The sequence below is a fragment of the Esox lucius genome, chromosome 14 (assembly GCF_011004845.1).
Source record: "Esox lucius isolate fEsoLuc1 chromosome 14, fEsoLuc1.pri, whole genome shotgun sequence".
Lineage (NCBI taxonomy): Eukaryota > Metazoa > Chordata > Actinopteri > Esociformes > Esocidae > Esox > Esox lucius.
The window spans coordinates 6,711,411-6,733,380 of record NC_047582.1 but is presented as its reverse complement, the minus strand read 5'-3'; the positions used below and the strand labels follow the sequence as shown (position 1 = coordinate 6,733,380).

The window sequence follows — 21,970 nt, the reverse complement described above, 5'->3', positions numbered from 1 at the left end:
TCTGTCACACAGCCAGGTCATTTAATTTAGAATGACAAATTATGAATCTCCAGAGTTACATGCTAAGCCACATTCAACAGAAACCAGGAAGACATTCTCATTATAAAATAACAAAAAAGAAAAAATAATTGAAAGACCTCAGTCCAGGCCGCTGTGCATATCAGATGTTGGGACCAACCAAAACATTGCACAAGGCTTGACATTATTTGTCAGGTTCCTGTTCACCCATTTATTTGTTCCTCTATTTGATTAAATGGAGGGGTGGGTACAAACGTCTCCAACAAACATTCCCACCTCTTATGTCAGTCGGTCAAGGTTTCAAAACAATTTGTGCGTGTTTCATGGAAAGAGACGTCTTCACTGGGTGTTTATATCTATTACCCACAGACTATTCTTTATCAGAAAGAACAACGTAGAGTAGCATTTACAGTGCATATTTATTGATAAATATTTAAATGAATGAATAAATATCAACCGACTGAGTCTTGAAAACCTTTTGGTTTTCAGTAACTGTCCAGGGAAAATATAACTTTTAGAAGTTCATATTGTGTTCACTCAATGTAAAAAACTTCCTAAAACTTAAACAGGATATTTAAATATTTGCATTCTGTACTGCTAAAAATAATTAAATGGCCAATCAGCAATCTAGAAAAGGATGGCAAAAATGTTGGATTTCTATTAAGTAATGATTCAAATTGCATAGAAATCTACAATGGGCAGTTACTATAACAAAGTATCCTAATTAATACTGTACAATATAAAATATATTCATATATCCTAGAATTATTTTACATCGGAGCTATGACACTGTTACTGTTTATAAAACAGCTTATTAAAACACAATGATATCACTTAGAAATTACAAATGAACAGTCCACTCTTTATATCCATGATGGAATGAGTGAAGAAATACTCAGCTTTCATTGTAGAGCCACCAGACAGTCAACATATAAAGTCAGCTGGAAAAAGAGTTAAAAAAAACAAAGCTATGGTTTTTGTTAGGTTCAAAATGATTGTGATTACAATGGTCTCTAAATCTATGCCCTTGTCAAAAATCTGTCATGATTTTAGTGGGGTGGTTACAAAACCACTGAATATCTAATAATAAAAAAGACAGTGCTTACCAGTAAATATGTGGACTAGTATTGTAGAATACTGTAGCCTGGATCCTCTGCAGTTGAGTAGATCACATTGTCTACTGAAGAGGCAGTCAAAGAACCAACAAATATTCAGTGGCTTGTCATGAAAGCAAAGAACCGTTTTTCCCAATACATTAAATGATAGATACTACATGAGAACTGTGTCTTAATATCTACTGTATCTATAATTTCTAACATGTACCTTGAGTATTGGTTGGAGTAGGCAATGGTCCCCTCCTGATTCCCGCAAAACAGACAAAATAGAAATTGACATGAAATTATAAGAATTGTGATGTAACTCTTGTGTGTGGGGCACTTCATCGATCAAGAAAGAAACAATGTTATCTTGATTTTTTATATCCTTTTATTGTTAAAACATTTCTCACCTGGAGTTAGACAGAGGCATTTGAATGGTTGAGAGTGGCCTCTGACCGGTGTAAAAGTTCTCATACAGAACAGGAGCTGAGTGGAAACATACAGTAATAAGTACAGTTCAATGACAAAGTGCAAGTAGACTCAGAGAGTTGGACTAGGACACAACAAACCTAATACCAACATAAAAACATTGAAGATGATGCCATCCTCTGTATATATACAGCTCTGGAAAATAATAAGAGACCACTGCACCTTTTTCTTTCCTTTCCAAAAAAGTCAAAAAGGAAGGTGTTAAAGTGTTGTGTGAAGAGTGAGGCATTTTACCTGGAGGTTTGTCCCCAGTGCGTCTGAGGTTTACAAAGTGTGCTATGTCCTCCTGTATGTCACACTGTTCCAGAGACTTCCTCACTTCCTCATACAACTGAACCGGACAGATACACAAAAGTTAGACTCACACACAATATGAAAGTTAATTGTACTTCTACATTTTAAGCTGTCTTAACTCTGTGGGCTATCTACATCCATTTATTTGGGTAGTGTTTATTTAAAAAAAGAAAAAATCAAAATGTCTAACATTTAAAATAAATATAAATTTTTAAACAAACACTACCCAAATAAATGGCTTTAGTTTGAATTTTAGGATCAACCTTCTTGATGGGTTCATAGAAAGAGTTTTCAGTGGATTTACCTCATCACTGGTGACACACTGCTGGGAAAGCTGATTCAGATGAGTCCATAACATGTTCCTCAGAGTGTTGATCCTCTCCATTTCCTGCGCCTCAAAAACCTACACGACATACCCATAATACAACATGTAGCCACAAAATTCAGAGACCACTGCACCTTTTTCTTTCCTTTCCAAAAAAATCCAAAAGGAAGGTATTAAAGATGTTGCACGTAGTTTTAACCATCATACCATTACATAGAAATCAACTAAATACTGCCTTGCTGTTAGGACCTCACCTCACATGCTTTGATGTGTTCTTTTTGCCAGTCTTCTTTGATTTTCCCAAACAAAGACACATTCTGCATATAAATCTTGTCTAGGATTCAAATGACAAAAGACAGGGGAATATAACGCAGGCACATTGAGGACGATTGCTGGTTTTCCCAGTTGATTTTGTCTAAGAGACGAATAGAGTGTATGTTGTCTGTGTCCTGCAGGGGGCCAGTATGAGAATGTATGCACTCACTATGCTAAGTGGCTCTGGATAAAAGCCTGTTCAATGACTTAAATGGATATCTTACCAGTCTCTTCTGCATTCTGTTTAGCTTGCTGTGTTTTTGCAAATAGCTGAAAAATTATGAAGAAAAAAGAATACAGTGTTTGTGTTCAGGTATTTACTACCAATGTCAAGGAAAGAACACCTATGCTCAACTGTCACAAATCAGTTCAAATCCTGACCCCCTGAGAGTTGGTACTAGTGTCATATAAACACGTAAAATACAAGGGGAATGTGTACAAATGGCAATTAGCTTTAAAACAAGTTAAAATGTGTTAAAACTGCATGAAGTCATAAAAATATTCTGTCCATCTACTGCGGGGTCGTACAGTTGAAACAGCTGAAGACTGCATCTGCTTACAGGTAGGAATTGGCTACTGCACCAGTAATTATTTACAATATTAATCTCAATATATATTAACAACATTTAGCAAACTAATGTGACTGGACTCAATAGAGAATATTCATTATGACAGCAGAAAAAATCCTCTTCACATACAAAGCTCAGGACAAGCTAGATGACTAAGTTTATCTTCTGAGTTCAGAAAGGTCAAAATATCTCGGCTTTTGTCTTAGCTGAACCTACTATATTCTCACAGCTCACTTGCCTAATTTAGAATTACTGGTGGTTTTGTTGCATTTCAATATTCTTTTTGCAGATATTGAGCAACATGACAGTGTGACAAACATTCAATGGAAAGAGGTGTTGTGGAGGTTAACTTCAGGGTTCAGGGTTCAGGGTTGATCCGTGTTAACTTCAGGGTGGATACGTGTTAGGCTGGCAGTAGCACAGTCACTGGCTCAAACCACCCAGGGCAGTATGAGTCTAGACCAACCTTTTCCTGCTGCTTGGCATTGCTGGTGCTGGCGTTTCGGTTCATGTTCTGTTCTGCTTCCTCTTTGTCTCGACACTTCAGCTCATACGTCTTTTTAGACTGCGGTTAACAACATGAAATGACAGGAGAAAGGGGTGGTTAACGTCTTGTGAATATATGAAACAGCCTCCATCATCTATGCTTTCTTTCACTTCCAACAGGTTTTTTTTGGCAATTGGCATGGCAGGGTAGCACATGCTCAATTCTTAACAGTGCCACTTTGTTCAGCGCAATGAAAAATACCAGGCATTTTGGATCACCATATCAATCATACCAGGGCAAGTATTTACAACTAGCCTTTAAGTAAGTGATAATCTAGGTTCTGGTCTCTCCTGAACATGTAATTTTATTGATTATAATCTAAAGGGAACAACAGATCCTAGATCAGAACTAGGTTTCTGTGATCATTGGCCTGACTGCAGCTTTTTCTGAGTGGAACTGACCAGAGCACAGTCTGTCAGTGTGTTTACTGTAACATATAAGGGTAGTATGGAACAGAAAAGAAGACATGCAAATCTACGACTCTAGGAACTGAGGCATCATACAGTATATTGCCAGACAAACAAAATGTTATGCATGTTTTCTAAAAGGACTGTACCACACAATAGACCTTTTCAGTGAAATACACTGTTTGTACGAGAAACGGTCTCATTACCATTATGTTAGTCAGCGACTTACATTGCATTACACTGTAAGACGAATGCACAGACACATGCACATTTTACTGAAGAGTGTAGTCCAGAATTACTCTATCAAAGCTGTTCCCTTTCATTAACTTCCCTCTTCTTAGAGAAAGGAATGACTTAAATTACACAAGTTGTAACATGATTACAAAAACAAGAAATACCTTTAGAGAACCAACTGTGAGGATCACCAGAGGGATGAAAACTGGTGTTTATGAAAAGTGACCCCTTCCCTAATTCTCTTAAAGAGGACATGGACCTTCGTCTTAGCGAGATCTGCAGTTACCCTGCCTACCTGAGGGAGTTGCTAGTGTGTGACAACAGGATATCCCTTGCTGACAACACCTGACAACACCTTCATGTTCCTGGACCATGTTTGACTGATCTTCATCACCCGGCGGGTGGGCGGGGCCTTCCCAGCCACTCGTTAGCCAGTGGCACATTCAAGATTCCAACCTAGACTGTGACGGTCAGCTTGGTGCTATGAAAGTGTGCCTAAGGCCGCTGTGGCATCTTGGAGACTCCCGGTAACTAGTGTTTTATATAGGAACGTTTCTAAGCTCACCTCTAAGGTTTTCTTTAAGTGGGTCGCCCTCTGTTTGTGTAAGGCATCCATCTGCTGCTCTACCTGCAAACAAAGAGAAGAAAGAAATGAAGAAATACTGAAATACTGAACCTAAGATAACGGGGATGATAGGGCCATCACTTGTGATCAAGTTCCACCCCAATCGCTATCACATCTGCGTGGGGCAATTTGACATTCGGTTATAAGCGGCTGATCTACACTGCTCAAAACATTTAAGGGAACACCTAAATCACACATCGGGTCTCGAAGAAAAAAATACATTCATTATCAAAATCTTCACTGTAAATTGTGTAATGATGGTCAATGTAAATCAAAATCACCAACCGATTGAGGAGTGGATTCAAACAATTGAAATCACAGGCTGTTCCAACTCATAATATGACACAATAGTGTGTGTGGCCCCCACATGCCTGTATGCACTCCCGACATCGTCTGGGCATGCTCCTGATGAGACGGCGGATGGTGTCCTGGGGGATCTCCACCCAGACCTGGATCAGGGCATCAGTGTGCTCCTGGACAGTCTGTGGTGCTGCTTGGCTGCAACGATACATGACGTCCCAGAGGTTCTCAACTGGATTCAGGTCTGGGGAACGTGAGGGCCAGTCAATGGCATCGATGCCTTTGTCATCCAGGAACTGCCTACACACTCTAGCCACATAAATCTGGGCAATGTCCTGCACCAGGAGGAACCCAGGGCCCACGGCACCAGCTTGGTCTGCTGATGGGTCTGGGGATTTCATCCCAGTACCTAACAGCAGTCAGGGTACCAGGATGTACTGTACAGCAGTACTGTTGGCTAGCACATTTGGGTCTGTGCGACCCTCCAAGGATATGCCTCTCCAGACCATCACTGACCCACCGCCAAACTGGTCATGCTGGATGATGTTGCAGGCACCATAACGTTCACCCCTGCGTCTCCAGACTCTTTCATGTCGGTCACACGTGCTCAGTGTGAACCCGCTCTTATCTCTGAAGAGAACGGGGCTCCAGTGGCGGACCTGCCAGATCGGGTGTTCTCTGGTGAATCCCAATCGAGCTGCACGGTGCTGGGCTGGGAGCAAAGGTCCCATTAGAGGACATCAGGCTCTCATGCCACCCTCATGGAGTCTGTTTCTGACACTTTGGTCAGAAACATTCACACCAGTAGCTCGCTGGAGGTCATTTTGTAGGACTCTGGCAGTGCTGCTCCTGCTCCTCCTTGTACAAAGGAGCAGATACCAGTCCTGCTGCTGGGTAGATGCCCTTCTATGGACCTGTCCCACTCTCCTCATATACCGGCCAGTCTCCTGGTATCTCCTCCATGCTTTGAGACTGTACTGGGAGACATAGCAAGCCTTCTTGCGACAGCATGTATGGATGTGCCATCCTGGAGGATCTGGACTACCTGTGCAATCCAAATGGGCTGTAGGTACCACCTCATGCTACCTGTGGTGACAAGGACACTAGCAAAGCACACAACTGGAGAATAATCAGTCAGGAAGTATATGGAGAGCAACTGTCTGTGGCCAACGCCTGCAAAACCATTCCCTTTTTGGTGGTTGTCTTGCTGTTGCCTCTCCAGTGCACCTCACTTTCATGTTCACCACTGATTCACTATCGCTTATGTATTCTAACTGGACAGATTGATTTCCCTGAAGTTTAATTGACTTGGTGCTATACTGTGATGACTACCTGTTTCCTTAATTGTTCTGAGCAGTGTATATAGCCCCATTTGCTTTTAGTGCTCTGTATTAGCAATGCATCAGGTCTTTAAGTCATGCTTAAGGTAGGGTGGCTTCCATGAGTTGTTTCGGGGGTTTAGGTCATAGATGGGACACAACCGTACCTTTTTCCTGGCCTCTTTCTGCCTCTCTCTGAAGTCTTCTAGTTTCCTGGCCTCTTCCCTCATTGTCTGGGCCAGTTGTAAGTGAGATAAACTCACATGTTCGGTCTCTGTGTTGTTAAAGAGGGTTTGAGGGAGTTAAAGAATGATATCTGTGGATCCCATTTTGGGCAATACCCAAAATAGAGCAATATCAGTTGTCATTACACATAATCAGAAACACTTATGACCGCGCAGCACACTTACGTAGTTTGAAGACATCCAACGATCTCTTTAGCGTGCTAAAAACAAAACAAATAATAATTGACATACATTTTATGATTTATGCTGAACAACATGCCCTCATATAAACTTGAAACAAGAAGAGGAGGAGCTTTTCAAGAAACCGCTTTAGAGCCCCTTAACCAAAAGGAAAAGGCCTTAACCACATTGAGAAACATGTGACCCTTCTGTAACAGGATGGACATTCAAGCAACTGACAAAAAAAAAGTTCCTGTAATTCGATCTCATCAGACTAGTAACACGAACAATACATTTTTTATATCTCTGTAGTTCTGATATGGTCCATTGATGTGTACAGACCATCTTTGTAAATGATTAACTAATGGTTAGTGAACTCTACAGCAACTTACAGAATTTAAAGGATCTACTGCCAATCAGAGGGGTAGACGTTAGCAGTAGATCCTTTAAATTCTGTAAGTTGCGAGGTGGGGCATCCATGGATCGGACCTGTTTGTCCCGCACATCCTACAGATGCTTGATTGGATTGAGATCTGGGGAATTTGGAGGCCAAGTCAACACTTTGAACTCGTACTCCTCAAACCATTCCTGAACCATTTTTGCTTTGTGGCAGGGTGCATTATCCTGCTGAAAGAGGCCAATGCCATCAGGGAATACCGTTGCCATGAAAGGGTGCACATGGTCTGCAACAATGCTCAGGTAGGTGGTACGTGTCAATGTAACATCCACATGAATGGCAGGACCCAAGGTAACCCAGCAGAACATTGCCCAAAGCCACACACTGCCTTCGACGGCTTGCCTTCTTCCCATAGTGCATTTTGGTCCCATGTGTTCACCAGGTAAGCGACACACACGCAACCGGCCATCCACGTGATGTAAAAGGAAACGTGATTCATCAGACCAGGCCACCTTCTTCCATTGCTCCGTCGTCCAGTTCTGATGCTTATGTGCCCATTGTAGGCGCTTTCGGCAGTGCACAGGGGTCATCATGGGCACCCTGACGGGTGTGTGGCTACCCAGTCACATACGCAACAAACTGCGATGCACTGTGTTCTGACACCTTTCTATCAGTACCAGCATTCACTTTTTCAGCAATTTAAAGTACAGTAGCTTGTCTGTTGGTTTGGACCGCATGGGCCAGCCTTAGCTCCCCATGTGGGCTGCAGTTTTGGAGATGCTCTGACCCTATCGTCTAGCCATCACAATTTGGCCCTTGTCGAAGTCGCTCAGATCCTTATGCTTGCCCATTTTCCCTGCTTCTAACACATCAACTTTGAGGACAGAATGTTCACTTGTTGCCTAATTTATCCCACCCACTGACAGGTGCCATGATTACGATATTATCAGTGTTATTCACTTCACCTGTCAGTGGTCATCATGTTATGGCTGATCGGTGTATGTATGCCACTCAGAGGAAAGAATAATTAAACATAATAATATGTGGCCTTGAGAAATGTCTTCAGTAAAGTTTTTGAGCTGCAGAAGCATGAGAAGATGGATAGATCTGACGTTACAATGACAGGAACAGGAGTGCAGCTTCAAGTGAAGAGGGAATAGTTATGTAATAAGTTCATTGTGGTAGTTGAAACTTAAATAATTGTTTTGAGAACTGCATTAAATATTTATATTATCGGCCTCAATCTTTTAGTTAGGAAATCAAGTAGGAATAGTACAATTTATTTTTGTGGGAGGCCTCTAAATTTCACACCCACAGGAGCCTTAGCCGCGGAGGTGGGCTGTGCATTTATGTAAACAAAACATGGTGTACAAACACTAACTTAACCGGGAGTCACTGCTTAACCAATCTGGAGTACCTGATGATTAGATTACTTGTCTCTGGAGTTTACATATATTGTTGTTATTGCGGTCTACATACCCCCGCTTGCTAATGCTAAGCTAACACATAGATGGTGTTTTTGTGATTGCAGGGGATTTCAACCATTCAAATCTGAAATCTATTTTGTCCAATTTCCACAAAAATGTACACTAGACCATTTATATACAAACATTCCAGAGGCTTACAAAGCCATCCCCCTCCCCACCTGGAACAGTCTAATCATCTTTCACTGTTCCTACTCCTCAAGTATTTACCCCTCATTAAACATGTGAAAGCATCAGTGAGGACAGTGAGGTCTGACTCGCCTCTACAGCATCAGTTTCAACACACAGACTGGAGTTTGTTTGCCACTCAAACCACCCTTGACTCCCATACATACATTGAAACATATGGTTCTTCCGTTCTGGATTACATCAACACCTGCACCAACAATGTCACCACCCATAAACTTATGAAGACCTTCACCAACCAGAAGCCGTGGATGAACAGTGAGGTCCAACAACTGCTAAAGGCACACAACGCTGCTTTCTCATCCGGCAATGCAGAGACCTACAGCTCATCTTGGGTCAACCTGAAAAGAGGCATTAAGAAGTCTACAAATGACCACAAACTGCGGATTGAGGAGCACTTCAACAACAATTCCGAACTCGACACATGTGGCAGGGCATCCAAGCTACGACAGACTACCGGCCAAAGAAACCTACCCCCACAGCCAGGGACGTCTCCTTAACTGACGAGTAAAGTTGAATGCTTATTGGATTTAAGCACATCAGGTGATGTGTATTTGTGTGATGAGGGAGGGTGTCGCCTAAGGAGATCAACACCCTATATCAAGGTGTGCGTAATAATTAGGCACCTTCTTTTCCTCAAGCAAAATGGGCCAAAAAAGTGATTTAACTGACTCTGAAAAGTCAGAAATTGTAAAATGTCTTTCAGAGGGATGGAGCACTCTTGAGAAGACAATTTAACTGCCAAAGACTTGAGAAGAATCAAATGTGAAGCTACCAGGAACCCATTATCCTCCAGTGCCACCATATTCCTTCCTGGAGTGGCCAGAAGTACAAGGTGTTCAGTGCTCAGAGACATGGCCAAGGTAAGGAAGGCTGAAACCCAACCACCACTTAAAAAGACATAAGTTAGAACAAGACACATAAGACATCAGCAAACAGAAACATCAAGACTGGGGCAAGACATATCTGAAGACAGATTTTTAAAAGGTTTTATGGACTGATGAGATGAGAGTGACTCTTGATGTTCCAGATGGATGGCCCCGTGGCTAGATCAGTAACAGGCACAGAGCTCCACTTTGACTCAGACGCCAGTAAGGTGGAAGTGGGGTACTGGTATGGGCTGGTATTATCAAAGACGAAAACTGTACACCTGTCTGAACAGTATCGGTTGCTGCCGCACAAAAGGTTGATCGTCAACAGATCCAGAAACGGACAAACTCCATGAATGGTAGGCTTATGACTGTTATTGAAAAGAAGGGCGGCTATATTGGTCACAGATTCTTATTTTGAAATGTCACAAATGTTTATTTGTAAATTTTGAATTGTTTGTTTATTATTCTCACTTTAACAGATGAAAATAAACAAGTCAGATGGTAAAATTATCATTTAGTTGCACAATAATTGTGCAAACTAATAGTTGCCCAATAATTGTGCACACATAGATAAGAAAGCCAAACCCTCACTTTTACTTTGTTTAAAATTCAGGTTTGAGGTTTATTAACATTTTGGATTGAGAGCACTGTAGTAGTTCAATAATGAAATTATTCCTCAAAAATACAACTTGCCTCATAATTGTGCACACAGGGTACTTGTACTCGTTCAATGAAAATAAAGTTTAAACTAATCTAATCCATGGGAGAGAAAGCTAAGCTCTGCCCCTGCTTCAGGCCAAGATCCAAAGAGCTCTTGTAGGCCCTTAGCAGAAAGAAGCTTGAAACCCCTGAATTAATCAGCAAGTGGAGAGAATTCCAGACCACTGGCAATGATTCTTGGATAGGCTGTCCCACCAAGTTCAGTCCTAGAGCTGACCAGAAGATGGTTAAAGAAGTCTCTATGAACCCTGGGGTAACATCACATCCTTTACCACAATCAAAATGCAACTATATAAAAATGACAGCAGAAATATCAGCAGAAATGCTCCCTCATTTTCAAACCCTCCAACCATGTCAACTGCTGTTCAAAAAATTTCACAACACCTGAACACTATCCTTTCCTGTTCTGGGCCCCACCACAACCGACCATCTGTGCCTCAGAGACTAATGCTTAAAGACCATGCTCACCACATTTAGCTACCTTAACTGTAAATTATTATTTAAACAGCTTCAATATACTACACCCCAAACTCTGCTAACTTCCTTCTATCTAGATAGATGCATACACCAGAATGGTAAATATGTACATCTACCACCAAGTGGTGCATCAGTCAAAGGTCCTATTTTGAAGCACCAAGCTGAACACTTAAACACTGTGCCACTGAACACCAAGCTGAACACTAACACTGTGCCACTGAACATCAAGCTGAACACTAACACTGTGCCACTGAACATCAAGCTGACCAGTTTAAACACTGTGCCACTGAACACCAAGCGGAACACTTAAACACTGTGCCACTGAACATCAATCTGACCAGTTAAAACTCTGTGCCACTGAACACCAAGCTGACCAATTTAAACACTGTGCCACTGAACACAGTAAGAGTTGCTAGGATGTCTAGGAGAAAGGCTTGTGAAAATCTTTAATTCTCCACAATTCTTGGGGAGTTGTTTGCAAGGACAGAGGGCTGTAGCTACAATAATAGGGAAAAGTCAATACTTTAAAATATGAGGGAAGTTTGCAGACAACACCTGCATGAAAAACATGACCACTGGAACAACGTGCCCTGGACAAACAGGTTAAGTTCGAGGTGTATGTCTGCAATACCAGAAGTCAGGTTTGGGTAAAACAAAACACTGTCTTTGAACAGAAAGATGACACTTAAATAAAAAAATAGTGTCAGTGGCATTATGTTTGAAGTTTGCTTTGCTGCCTTATGGCCTATCCAGCTTTCCTGAAAATGAATTTTGCAACAGGACTAAGATTCAAAACACTCAAGGAAGTCCACAACTGAATTACTCCAAATATGAACTGAAGAGTTTAGGAATATCAGTCAAAGTCCAAATTGTATAAAAATATGCTAAGGGGAACTTGAAACTGGTTGTACATGCAGTATAGCCCTAAAACATCACACAGTTTGAGCGGTTCTGTAAGAAAGAGTGGGCAGAAATGTCTCCTAGTCAATGCAGAAACTCCTAGATCACGCTATTTCTGGCAATGGAGGCCAAATAATATTTTGAAGCTAGGGATTTAGTAATTTTATCTGCACAAGAAAAATTACATTTCTGTTGATAAATAAAAAAGCATATTCAAAGTCTAATTTTGTTTGTAATTTGTTAACTTAGGTAGCATTCATGTCCATAGTGGTGAAATGAAAATCCAATATCCATATATCTGAATAGTAAAAAAATACTAAACATTTTTAGGGGTGAACTTACTCCCTCAGAAAATGTTTATAAATACAGACTTGAACCAAGGTTCCCCTTGATGCTATTACATTTCAAGTTATGGCTTTTAAGGACTTTCGACAAAGTGCATTACAATGGCAACTCTAACTTCCCTAACAGGCCTTGGAAATAATTTCTGGATACATTTGACTGCAAGCCGGCACATCTGTTCAAACATAAATCCCACCAGCACCCGCAGACTGACTTACTTCATCTCATTGTGTCCACACACCTTCTTAGACAGTCCCATCAGCTCTTTAGCATACTTTTCCTCTATGGATGCTCTGAAAGGTGACCAAAGACATACTTAAAAAGATATGTTATGATTTAACAAGGGTCTGCTGGTCACACAGTTTAGCAAGTGTAGGTGCATACCATAGCATGATGGCTGATGACTTTGACCACCACAAACTTCACATTCTTTAGCCTAAAGAAAGTGATCTGATTAAAATACACAGCCAGATTTTATTTTGCATAGCTATTTTGGGATTTCCTTGTGTGACTGACATCATAGTCTGATTATGGTTAGATTAATGATTAGACTGTAATCTATCGGTTTACCTTTGGGGCTTTCAAACTATAAAATGTTATATATAGAAATTATTGATACTACGATAATATTAATATTATTGATTATTGATTGCATTCAATATATATTATAGTTTGAACATCTCAAAAGAAAATTAAACCTAGTCTATACTGTTTAGACTATTACTGACAACATACTAGGCCACTGAATAATTCTAAAAGGCTCATTTCTGTCTAAAATGAGGAAACAGCAGATAAAACACATTAACCACTCTCACAGAAAGTGCAAAGTCAGTGACACTAAAAACAAAACAGCAGTAGTGTTTGTTGGACACAAAACCACTTTGCCCAGGGGAAAATGACTCATTTCAGAATTCTCACAATCTAAAATTGCTTCTTGAAAGCCCAGGCCAAATAAAGACATTGTTGCCATTGAGGACTGAGAAAACACTCAGTACCTATAAGATAACTCCTAGTAGGCATGTCTGTTATTTCTGATTTCTTGTAGTGGTCTGAGGATTAATTGGATATCTGACCAGATGTACCATGTGAGCTCACCTGGCTTTTATGAAGTCCTCTATCTCCTTGCACGTTCGCTTTCCATCATTGAGGTGCTGGATGAGGCAGTCATAACCCGCAGTGGAGGTTAGGTCCACGTTCTAACAACAATGGAAAGTGTTGAAGAACAACATTATTAGTCATAGCACTGACTGCCTCTTACACCCTCCTATTACGTCTGAGAAGTATTACCTATTACCTCTGCTAAATGCCTGACTGACAGTTTCCTCTAGGGCCCCAAACCCAAAGAAAATAATGTATGTAAATAACACATCAGACATCCGCAAACAGCAATGAAGCAATGCACACGGTAATTAACTTGGAGTAAGAATACATAAATAGGTGTTTTGAGTGCTTAACTGCAGTTTGAGTTCCCTGTAATTTGTCTGCTAAGAGAATGGTATATAATCATTGTTACCACATTTATTTACACTTTTTTTTTAAGGTGTACGCATTGCCTTGCGATGAGGACCGCAGGAGTGTAGCCACCTGATCAAATAATAAAAATTTTTTAGTCTTCGCTTTTCCCGCAACGCAACAGCCGCAATGCAGAAAGTGGTTTAGGTTATAACCTCTCGTCAACCTCACGGTGACACCAAGTCGTTAAAAAAAAGTTACATTACATCTTGTTGTTAGACCTAGTCGTTAATTTCAGTCTAACTTTTGACATTAAATGTATGACGTCGATCTCTACATAGCAGCAAAGTTTCTTCAACTAGGCAAACATTAGGCTATACTTAAAAAAAACTTTGCGCTTACCCAGAAGTGGTCCTTAAAATGAAGATCTCTCATTGTAGACGAGAAAAGCGGCAGTTCAACTCATGTATTTTCACTGGTTGACATCGATCTCTACATAGCAGCATAGTGGCTTCAACTAGGCAAACGTATATTAGGCTTTACTTAAGAAACAACCTTTGCGCTTACCCAAAAGTGGTCCTTAAAATGAAGATCTCTCATTGTAGACGGTATTTTCACTGGTTGGCGCGTCGTTTTTATTGTGAAGACTGATGGTCTTTTCGCAGCATTGCGTTTGAGTATGTCCTAACGACCGAGAGATAGAAATAATGTTGGATTTGATGCCACTTGGTGGTCACACACGGAATAACACGAAAGGCGAAAAGATCTGAGAATCTGTCAGTCCGATATTCTTTCAATGTTTCTGTATTTTAGGCCCTATTCTTTTCAGTTTAATAGTACAAAATCTGTCTACATTGATCAGTTAAACATCGTAATAGGCATGCTGATGTATAGAAAATTAACTAATAACACTTTGTTTTAAAGAAAATGTAATCCCTTTAAATGGCTTTTATTGATGAATTATTATAGCAAACCCAAGACACGCACACACAGGCACGCGTGCACATAGCTACATCTGAACATACTTTGGGTTTTCTAAAACAGTAAAATAAGTAAACAGAAATGTTAAGTTAAAATATACAGAATGTCTTGGACGGTCACTTAAAAAATGTTGTTCTCTTCCTTGAAAAATGTTTCACTAACAAGATTAAAAATGTAAAGTGGTGGATTGTAAATTCCAGCCAGAAGTCTTCCTCTTATATGGCCTTCACTGCATCATCTATTTCAGAGATTTGATCCTTCAGCTGGTTCCACTGCTCTGGGTTCAATGAGATACCTGAGGACAAAACCAGTTAGTCAGAGAGAGCGTCCAATTATGGAATACCCACAAAAAACAGCACCGTCATGCATTGGTCACTGCTCAATTATAAAATGGACATATGTGGTTACACTTTACCTAAGAATGTATATCACACTTAATTATTATGTAGTTAGTCAATATGCAGTTCCTCTGTACTTTATAAATCTTTAACATTACTGAAGTACTGAAATGACAAGAAAACATTTGGAAACAATACATTATAATTGTACTTCTATGTGTGTTTGTATGGTAATGGCCTTTCTTCTACTCCAGTGTCCATTCAGTGCCTCAAAACCCAGTTAAAGAACCACACCCTTCCTGCCTGGCTTCATCTCTCCCTCCTGGTCCATCCAGTACTCGCGGATGTCAATCAGACACTTCCCTTTAAACTCACGAACGCTCACGTACCGCATCTTCCCAATCTGAAAAACCAAAAATAAAACGCAAACATCAAGACACAAACCACATACCACAGCTTTTGAACTGCAGACTGACACATCAGAGCTTTAAAATAAAGTTGTGTTCTTCTTCGCTCCTTACCTGGAATTTGTTGTCATCCTTGTCCTTGTTGGTGCTCTCTCTGGATGTTCCTCCAGGCTTGGAACTCTCTCCTCCTTTAGGTTTCTTAGCAGCAGGTTTCTCTGGGACAGCCTGCTTTCTCTTCTTGGCCTACCAGAGGTTCATTTCAACATATCATTAAACATTAAACAAAATATTCTGTTCTGAAAGTGAAATATGGAAAGTTCTGATTACAGACATTTGTATCGATAAACAGTTTAAAGAAGACTGTAGCAACATTGTTAAAACAAATGTATTTATACCCGGGCATTCTCAAAACAGTCACATGGCTCATGTATTTAGGTAAGAATACAACACAAGAGTCTATACACTGTGACTCAGGATACAACACAAGAGTCTGTCCTCAGTGACTCAGGATACAACACAAGAGTCTGTCCTCAGTGTCTCAGGATACAACACAAGTCTGTCCTCAGTGTCTCAGGATACAACACAAGAGTCTGTCCTCAGTGTCTCAGGATACAACACAAGAGTCTGTCCTCAGTGACTCAGGATACAACACAAGAGTCTGTCCTCAGTGTCTCAGGATACAACACAAGAGTCTGTCCTCAGTGTCTCAGGATACAACACAAGAGTCTGTCCTCAGTGTCTCAGGATACAACACAAGAGTCTGTCCTCAGTGTCTCAGGATACAACACAAGAGCCTGTCCTCAGTGTCTCAGGATACAACACAAGTCTGTCCTCAGTGTCTCAGGATACAACACAAGAGTCTGTCCTCAGTGTCTCAGGATACAACACAAGAGTCTGTCCTCAGTGTCTCAGGATACAACACAAGAGTCTGTCCTCAGTGTCTCAGGATACAACACAAGTCTGTCCTCAGTGTCTCAGGATACAACACAAGAGTCTGTCCTCAGTGTCTCAGGATACAACACAAGAGTCTGTCCTCAGTGTCTCAGGATACAACACAAGAGTCTGTCCTCAGTGTCTCAAGATACAACACAAGAGTCTGTCCTCAGTGTCTCAGGATACAACCCAGGAGTCTGTCCTCAGTGTCTCAGGATACAACACAAGAGTCTGTCCTCAGTGTCTCAGGATACAACACAAGAGTCTGTCCTCAGTGTCTCAGGATACAACACAAGAGTCTGTCCTCAGTGTCTCAGGATACAACACAAGAGTCTGTCCTCAGTGTCTCAGGATACAACCCAGGAGTCTGTCCTCAGTGTCTCAGGATACAACACAAGAGTCTGTCCTCAGTGTCTCAGGATACAACACAAGAGTCTGTCCTCAGTGTCTCAGGATACAACACAAGAGTCTGTCCTCAGTGTCTCAGGACACAACACAAGAGTCTGTCCTCAGTGTCTCAGGACACAACACAAGAGTCTGTCCTCAGTGTCTCAGGACACAACACAGGAGCAACGGGTGTGTATGTTTACCTTGGTCTCAGCCTCGCTGTCTGAGTCACTGCCACTGCCAGAGGTAGAAGACATGACTTCCTTAGACTTGGGCATCCTGGAGATAGACACAAACATTGAGTGAAAACCATCCTTAATAGGACACCATGCTGTGTTTTCCAAATTAAATCTATGTTCCAATGTGCATAATGTGATCCTTTAATAATTATATTTCTGATATTGTACTTATATTTTTGATTATTGTATGCTATGCAATATTCAATTACATACATGACCAATTATCTAGTGTACAAGGCCATAGGCCTACTGTCAATGTGAAGTTGATAAAATCAAAAATCACATTTCCACTGGCAATTCTCCTGCCTGGAAAAATAGCCACAGCTAACACAGTTTCCCTCGCGCTGACCGCGATGTAGTCCACGTGACCACCGAATATGCAAATGTCCTTATGTGTTATGTTTATTATTTTCATTTACAAGTTGGACTGATTTGCTCGAGTCATTGCATAGCCCGTTGATCCATCGTAGCGAATACTATGGTCAGGTAACTAGGCCTGCAATAACCAATAACACAAAAATGTATCTCGGTCAATCTAGTTTGCAATGCAAAGTTATTGCAGCACGGTAACAACGTAGCATTGGGTTTTGCACAGGGTTTGCTAGAGTAGAACATCTGCATAACAACATAAGAAACATAATTAGAATACTTACGTGCAAAGGTTTTTCAGTGTGTGAGCTGCAATATAGTGTATGCGGATGCTTGAGAAGGCGCGAGATACAGGCCTGCAAATCAAGAATGTCTTGTCTATGCAGAACCTGCGTGGTTTCTCAGAGCTTCATTCCAAATGACTTGGATTAAGTCAGTGCAGCAAGAGGCTTTCTTCCTGTTATGATGATCTAGAATTCAGTCGCGCGCGTTAGCTAACGTATAAACATAGATATTAGAACACTGCTTTATAACAATGCGTATAAAAAGCTAGTAAAAATTGGAGGAAGCCACAATAATGGATTCCTAGCTTCTCCTAGTTTGCTTTCAAAATAAAAGTCTCAATTTAAAAGAATATAAATTGTTTTATTTTTGAACAATTTGAAACAATTACACATTTCGACTACATAATGTAAAATTATGTTGGAATTTTATTTAAAGAATGTACATAAATATAAAAATAATATACATTTGTGGATTTATTTAAAAGAATAATGACACACTTGACTTAGAAGCCAAACATCACGGGTTTGAGACACAGCCTGCTTAATGCTACGTTTTTTAAATGTACTTCCCAAAATGTAATGTACAGTATATTTAGTATGTATTTTCCAATACATTTTCAAATGCATCTCCACATTTTTTTGTACATTGTATATGCATTAGGTAATATATTTCGAAATATTTTCTAAATGTATTAATTACATTTCCTTAATAAATACATTAATTAGCACATTTTTGTTTTTTTTAAATGTATCTCAAATATGTTTAATTTTTTAAATTTATTTTCCATATGGGTCGATTCACTAATTATACTAGTAGCCTCACAGTGTCTTATTTACACACACTATGGATTTAGTCTGTCAAAATAGTACATAAACTGAGTCCAGCGAAATCAATTAATAGAAAAACATAACGTTTGTTGATTCATAATTTCCATTTGAACTCTTTAGGAGTGTTTAATCATAACACATAGTGTTTAAAAGTAACACATAGAAGCACAAGCAGTGGTGTGCGCGCGCACACGCTGTGGCAGGTGAAAAAGGACTTTAATAAGCAATTTAAACGACCTAACGTGTATACCACCGCGTATGCAACCGTTTATATTAATTGATTATGCATTTATCTCATCCAGGCTGTCCTTCCTGCAGCCAGGAGCAATGAGCAGCCTCCTCTTCTATTGGTGCTTGGGGACAAGTTCCATGTGGTTGTCAAGTTGCGGTCAGGGACAACACAGGAGGCTTATTCTAAAATACATTATCTTAGCTCTGTGTTCTGCATAGGATAATCAAAGTGAATTAAGTGCTTCATTAAAAAAACTACAAAAAAAACAAACACAAACTTGCAAAAAACATTGTGAAATACAAACTACAATGTCTCCAAGATTGATTCCCTCATGTTCATCCAGGGACCCTTACTTGTTTCCTCAACCCAAAGCGTTCCGTACTGCTGTGTAGCCTCTGCCAGTTACTCTTCCCCCATCTTCAGTCATATTCACAGGAGCTAACGCTAGCCACCTACCTTTAAAACGACAAATAGCCTATGTACATGTGTAACATTCTGCACATGTGTAACTAAAGAAATGGTTAACTCAAAATCCATTGTCTGAAATTTGGCAAATGTTTTAATAATGTGCATTTGAAGCATGCAGTAATAACTTTTGCATATACTGAAATATTTAAGAACCCATCCAGAGAGGCAGTTTCAGATATTTGGAACTTACAACGTGAAAAGGTTAGGGTAAAATTCAAGAAACAATCAATTTAATTTTGTTGCTTACATACTGACAGCATTTCCCCTGGGTTACAGTATTCTCTTCCACTTGAAAGAATATTTCAAAATGTGACTGTGAACAAAGAATAGACAGCACTTGCGCAATGGTAAGTGAAATGTTCTTGTTCCAAATCAAAGTAAACAATTAAAATCACAGGCTGTTCCAACTTGCATGAATTTCATCATGGCTACTCATAATGTGACTCAGTAGTGTGTATGGCCCTCATGTGCTTTTATGCACTGCCGACAACATCTGGGCATGCTTCTGATGAGACTACACCCTTCTTTATGGTGACTACACCCAGTCCTGGATCAGGGGATCAATGATCTCCTGGACAGTCTGTGGCGCTACTTGGCGGCGGTGGATGCACTGATACATAACGTCCCAGAGGGTCTCAATTGGATTCAGGTCCGGGGAAAGTGAGGGCCAGTCAATGGCATCAATGCCTTCGTCATCCATGAACAGCCTACAAACTCTGGCCACATGAGGGTGGGCATTGTCCTCCACCAGGAGAAACCCAGGGCCCACTGCACCAGTGTAAGCTCTGACGATGGGTCTGAGGATTTCATCCTGATACCTTACAGGTGACAAGTTAAAAAGAGCGAAAACACTAATACGACTTAATGTAACACAGTCAAATATATCTTAAATCTGTTGGTTATGAAGTACAGGAGCAATTGCCTACATTGTAAAAATATAATGTTATTTTACGTATTTTTACATTTACTATAAATTTGTACATGCAGTTTTCTGTATTTCAGAATGACAGTACGTTTCTGTTTTAAATTAGACATAAAACCTTCATTTAACATTTGTCCTCTAAAATAACTGGAAAAGTCTGTTATCAGCAAACACAAGAATTTTCTGTTTTTCCACAGACGTTGATTCACTGTTTACATAAATAAACTGTATAAATAAGGAGTATTTATTTTTTGTTGTCAATATCCCAGCATGCTTTCTGGCTGTTCATTTTGTTAAGCATCTGATTTGTCCTTTAGGCCTGCTAAATATACAATAATCAGAATTTATTTGTCATAAGCCTTTGAGAATTTGTGAATAATAACCTAACTAAAGAAAAGGTTAACTCAAAATCCATTGTCTGAAATTTGGCAAATGTTTTAATAATGTGCATTTGAAGCATGCAGTAACAACTTGTGATTTTCTGAAATTTTTGTTTTAGATTCCCAATTTAGAAATGTTGCCATTAACTTCATGTTTTTGGTGATGGTCTTATAGCACATTCCAGCCTTGTGTAGGTCGACAATCTTGTCCCTGACATCCTTGGACAGCTCTTTGGTCTTGGCCATGGTGGAGAGTTTGAAATCTGATTGATTGATTGCTTCTGTTGACAGGTGTCTCCCTTTAAGTGTGGTCCTAATCTCAGCTCGTAACCTGTATAAAAGACCCCTGGGAGATCAAATACATATGTCACTCATTAAAATGAAAATTAATTTATAAAATTTTCGCCATGCGTTTCTCTGGATTTCTTTGTTGTTATTCTGTCTCTCATTGTTCAAATAAACCTACCATAAAAATTATAGACTAATAATTTCTTTGTCAGTGGGCAAACATACAAAACCATCAGGGGATCAAATACATTTTTTCCCTCACTGTATGTGATACAGTAGAGGGCCATCATTAGGTGGTTGATGGTTGAGAATGCTGCTTATTGCAGTTAAAATGTAGTTGATCGGAGCTCTAGATGTTACAAAGTGAAACAGGCCTCCATTTTGCACAAGTTTATACAGGATTACCATTTATGCATTTTACGTAGATTCAGTATATTGCACAAATGTGAACATGCTGTGTAAGGTACATTGTGCGGTGGACCTGTGAGCAACAACTTTAGGGTCAGCTAAACTGTTCTGAAGATCCTTTGCCGAGACCTGTAGGTTCAGCTGTGTAGATCTGACCAGTTTTCATACAAATCATTGTAATGGTTCTTCCTTCCTTTGAATTGCACTGTTCAATTTAACAGCATTGTTTAAGAAAGTTGAAATTGGTAACTGGAAGGGTTGAATTTTCTATAGCAACATCTGTTTACAGAACAATACATTAATCCAGGGGTGCCTGGAACAAGCACATTATTAATTCTAGAGTAATGAAGTAGTTATGGACTTAAAACATAGTTGGGAGGAATATAAGTGTTGGAATTAATTATCTGAGGTCTAATTTAACCCTTATCTTAAAAGTTGAAAAGTAGAGCAGGTCCAAAAGAGCACATCAGACATTACTGAAAGTCAAATAATGTAGTCCAAAAGCATGAAGTTATTGGCATAACCTAAAAATACAATATTAAATGGTATGCCAGTTAGACAATTAAACATTTAATCACCCAATCAAATATTAAAAACATTACATTCCAACACTGACAAAACTAAACCGTTTCATAATGTATTGTGTATTCAGCTTTGCCCAGATTCTGTAGGCTTTGGTTTCATCCTATCATGTTGTATGGCCAGGTGAACCCTTCCAAAACACTGTCCAGTT

At 39.9% G+C, this 21,970-nt stretch overlaps 2 protein-coding genes across 7 annotated transcripts; both read right to left on the bottom strand.

Annotated features, from left to right (window-relative positions):
* Positions 1–418: 418 nt before the first annotated feature.
* pstpip2 (proline-serine-threonine phosphatase interacting protein 2) lies at positions 419–14,583 on the bottom strand. 5 transcript variants are annotated; one of them, XM_010898288.2, is made up of 15 exons: positions 14,176–14,583; positions 13,417–13,517; positions 12,540–12,614; positions 6,950–6,984; positions 6,707–6,813; positions 4,861–4,923; positions 3,574–3,672; positions 2,763–2,808; positions 2,478–2,557; positions 2,203–2,301; positions 1,839–1,935; positions 1,526–1,601; positions 1,342–1,376; positions 1,125–1,198; positions 419–959 (listed from the first exon to the last, which is right to left on the bottom strand). In XM_010898288.2, exons 1-14 carry the CDS (start codon positions 14,206–14,208, stop codon positions 1,140–1,142), a joined length of 1,005 nt encoding a protein of 334 aa, XP_010896590.1. In that variant the 5' UTR covers positions 14,209–14,583; the 3' UTR covers positions 419–959; positions 1,125–1,139. The 5 variants fall into 5 exon arrangements, with proteins under 5 accessions (XP_010896590.1, XP_010896589.1, XP_010896591.1 ...); XM_010898287.2 differs by having other exon boundaries at positions 14,341–14,583; XM_010898289.2 differs by having other exon boundaries at positions 1,125–1,195; positions 14,341–14,583.
* A 110-nt stretch (positions 14,584–14,693) lies between these two features.
* On the bottom strand, positions 14,694–18,029 carry sub1a (SUB1 regulator of transcription a). 2 transcript variants are annotated; one of them, NM_001303942.1, is given in 5 exon segments: positions 14,694–15,049; positions 15,387–15,495; positions 15,614–15,742; positions 17,023–17,098; positions 17,712–18,024. In NM_001303942.1, coding segments are annotated over 4 exon segments (393 nt in total). In that variant the 5' UTR covers position 17,098; positions 17,712–18,024; the 3' UTR covers positions 14,694–14,969.
* Positions 18,030–21,970: the final 3,941 nt, after the last annotated feature.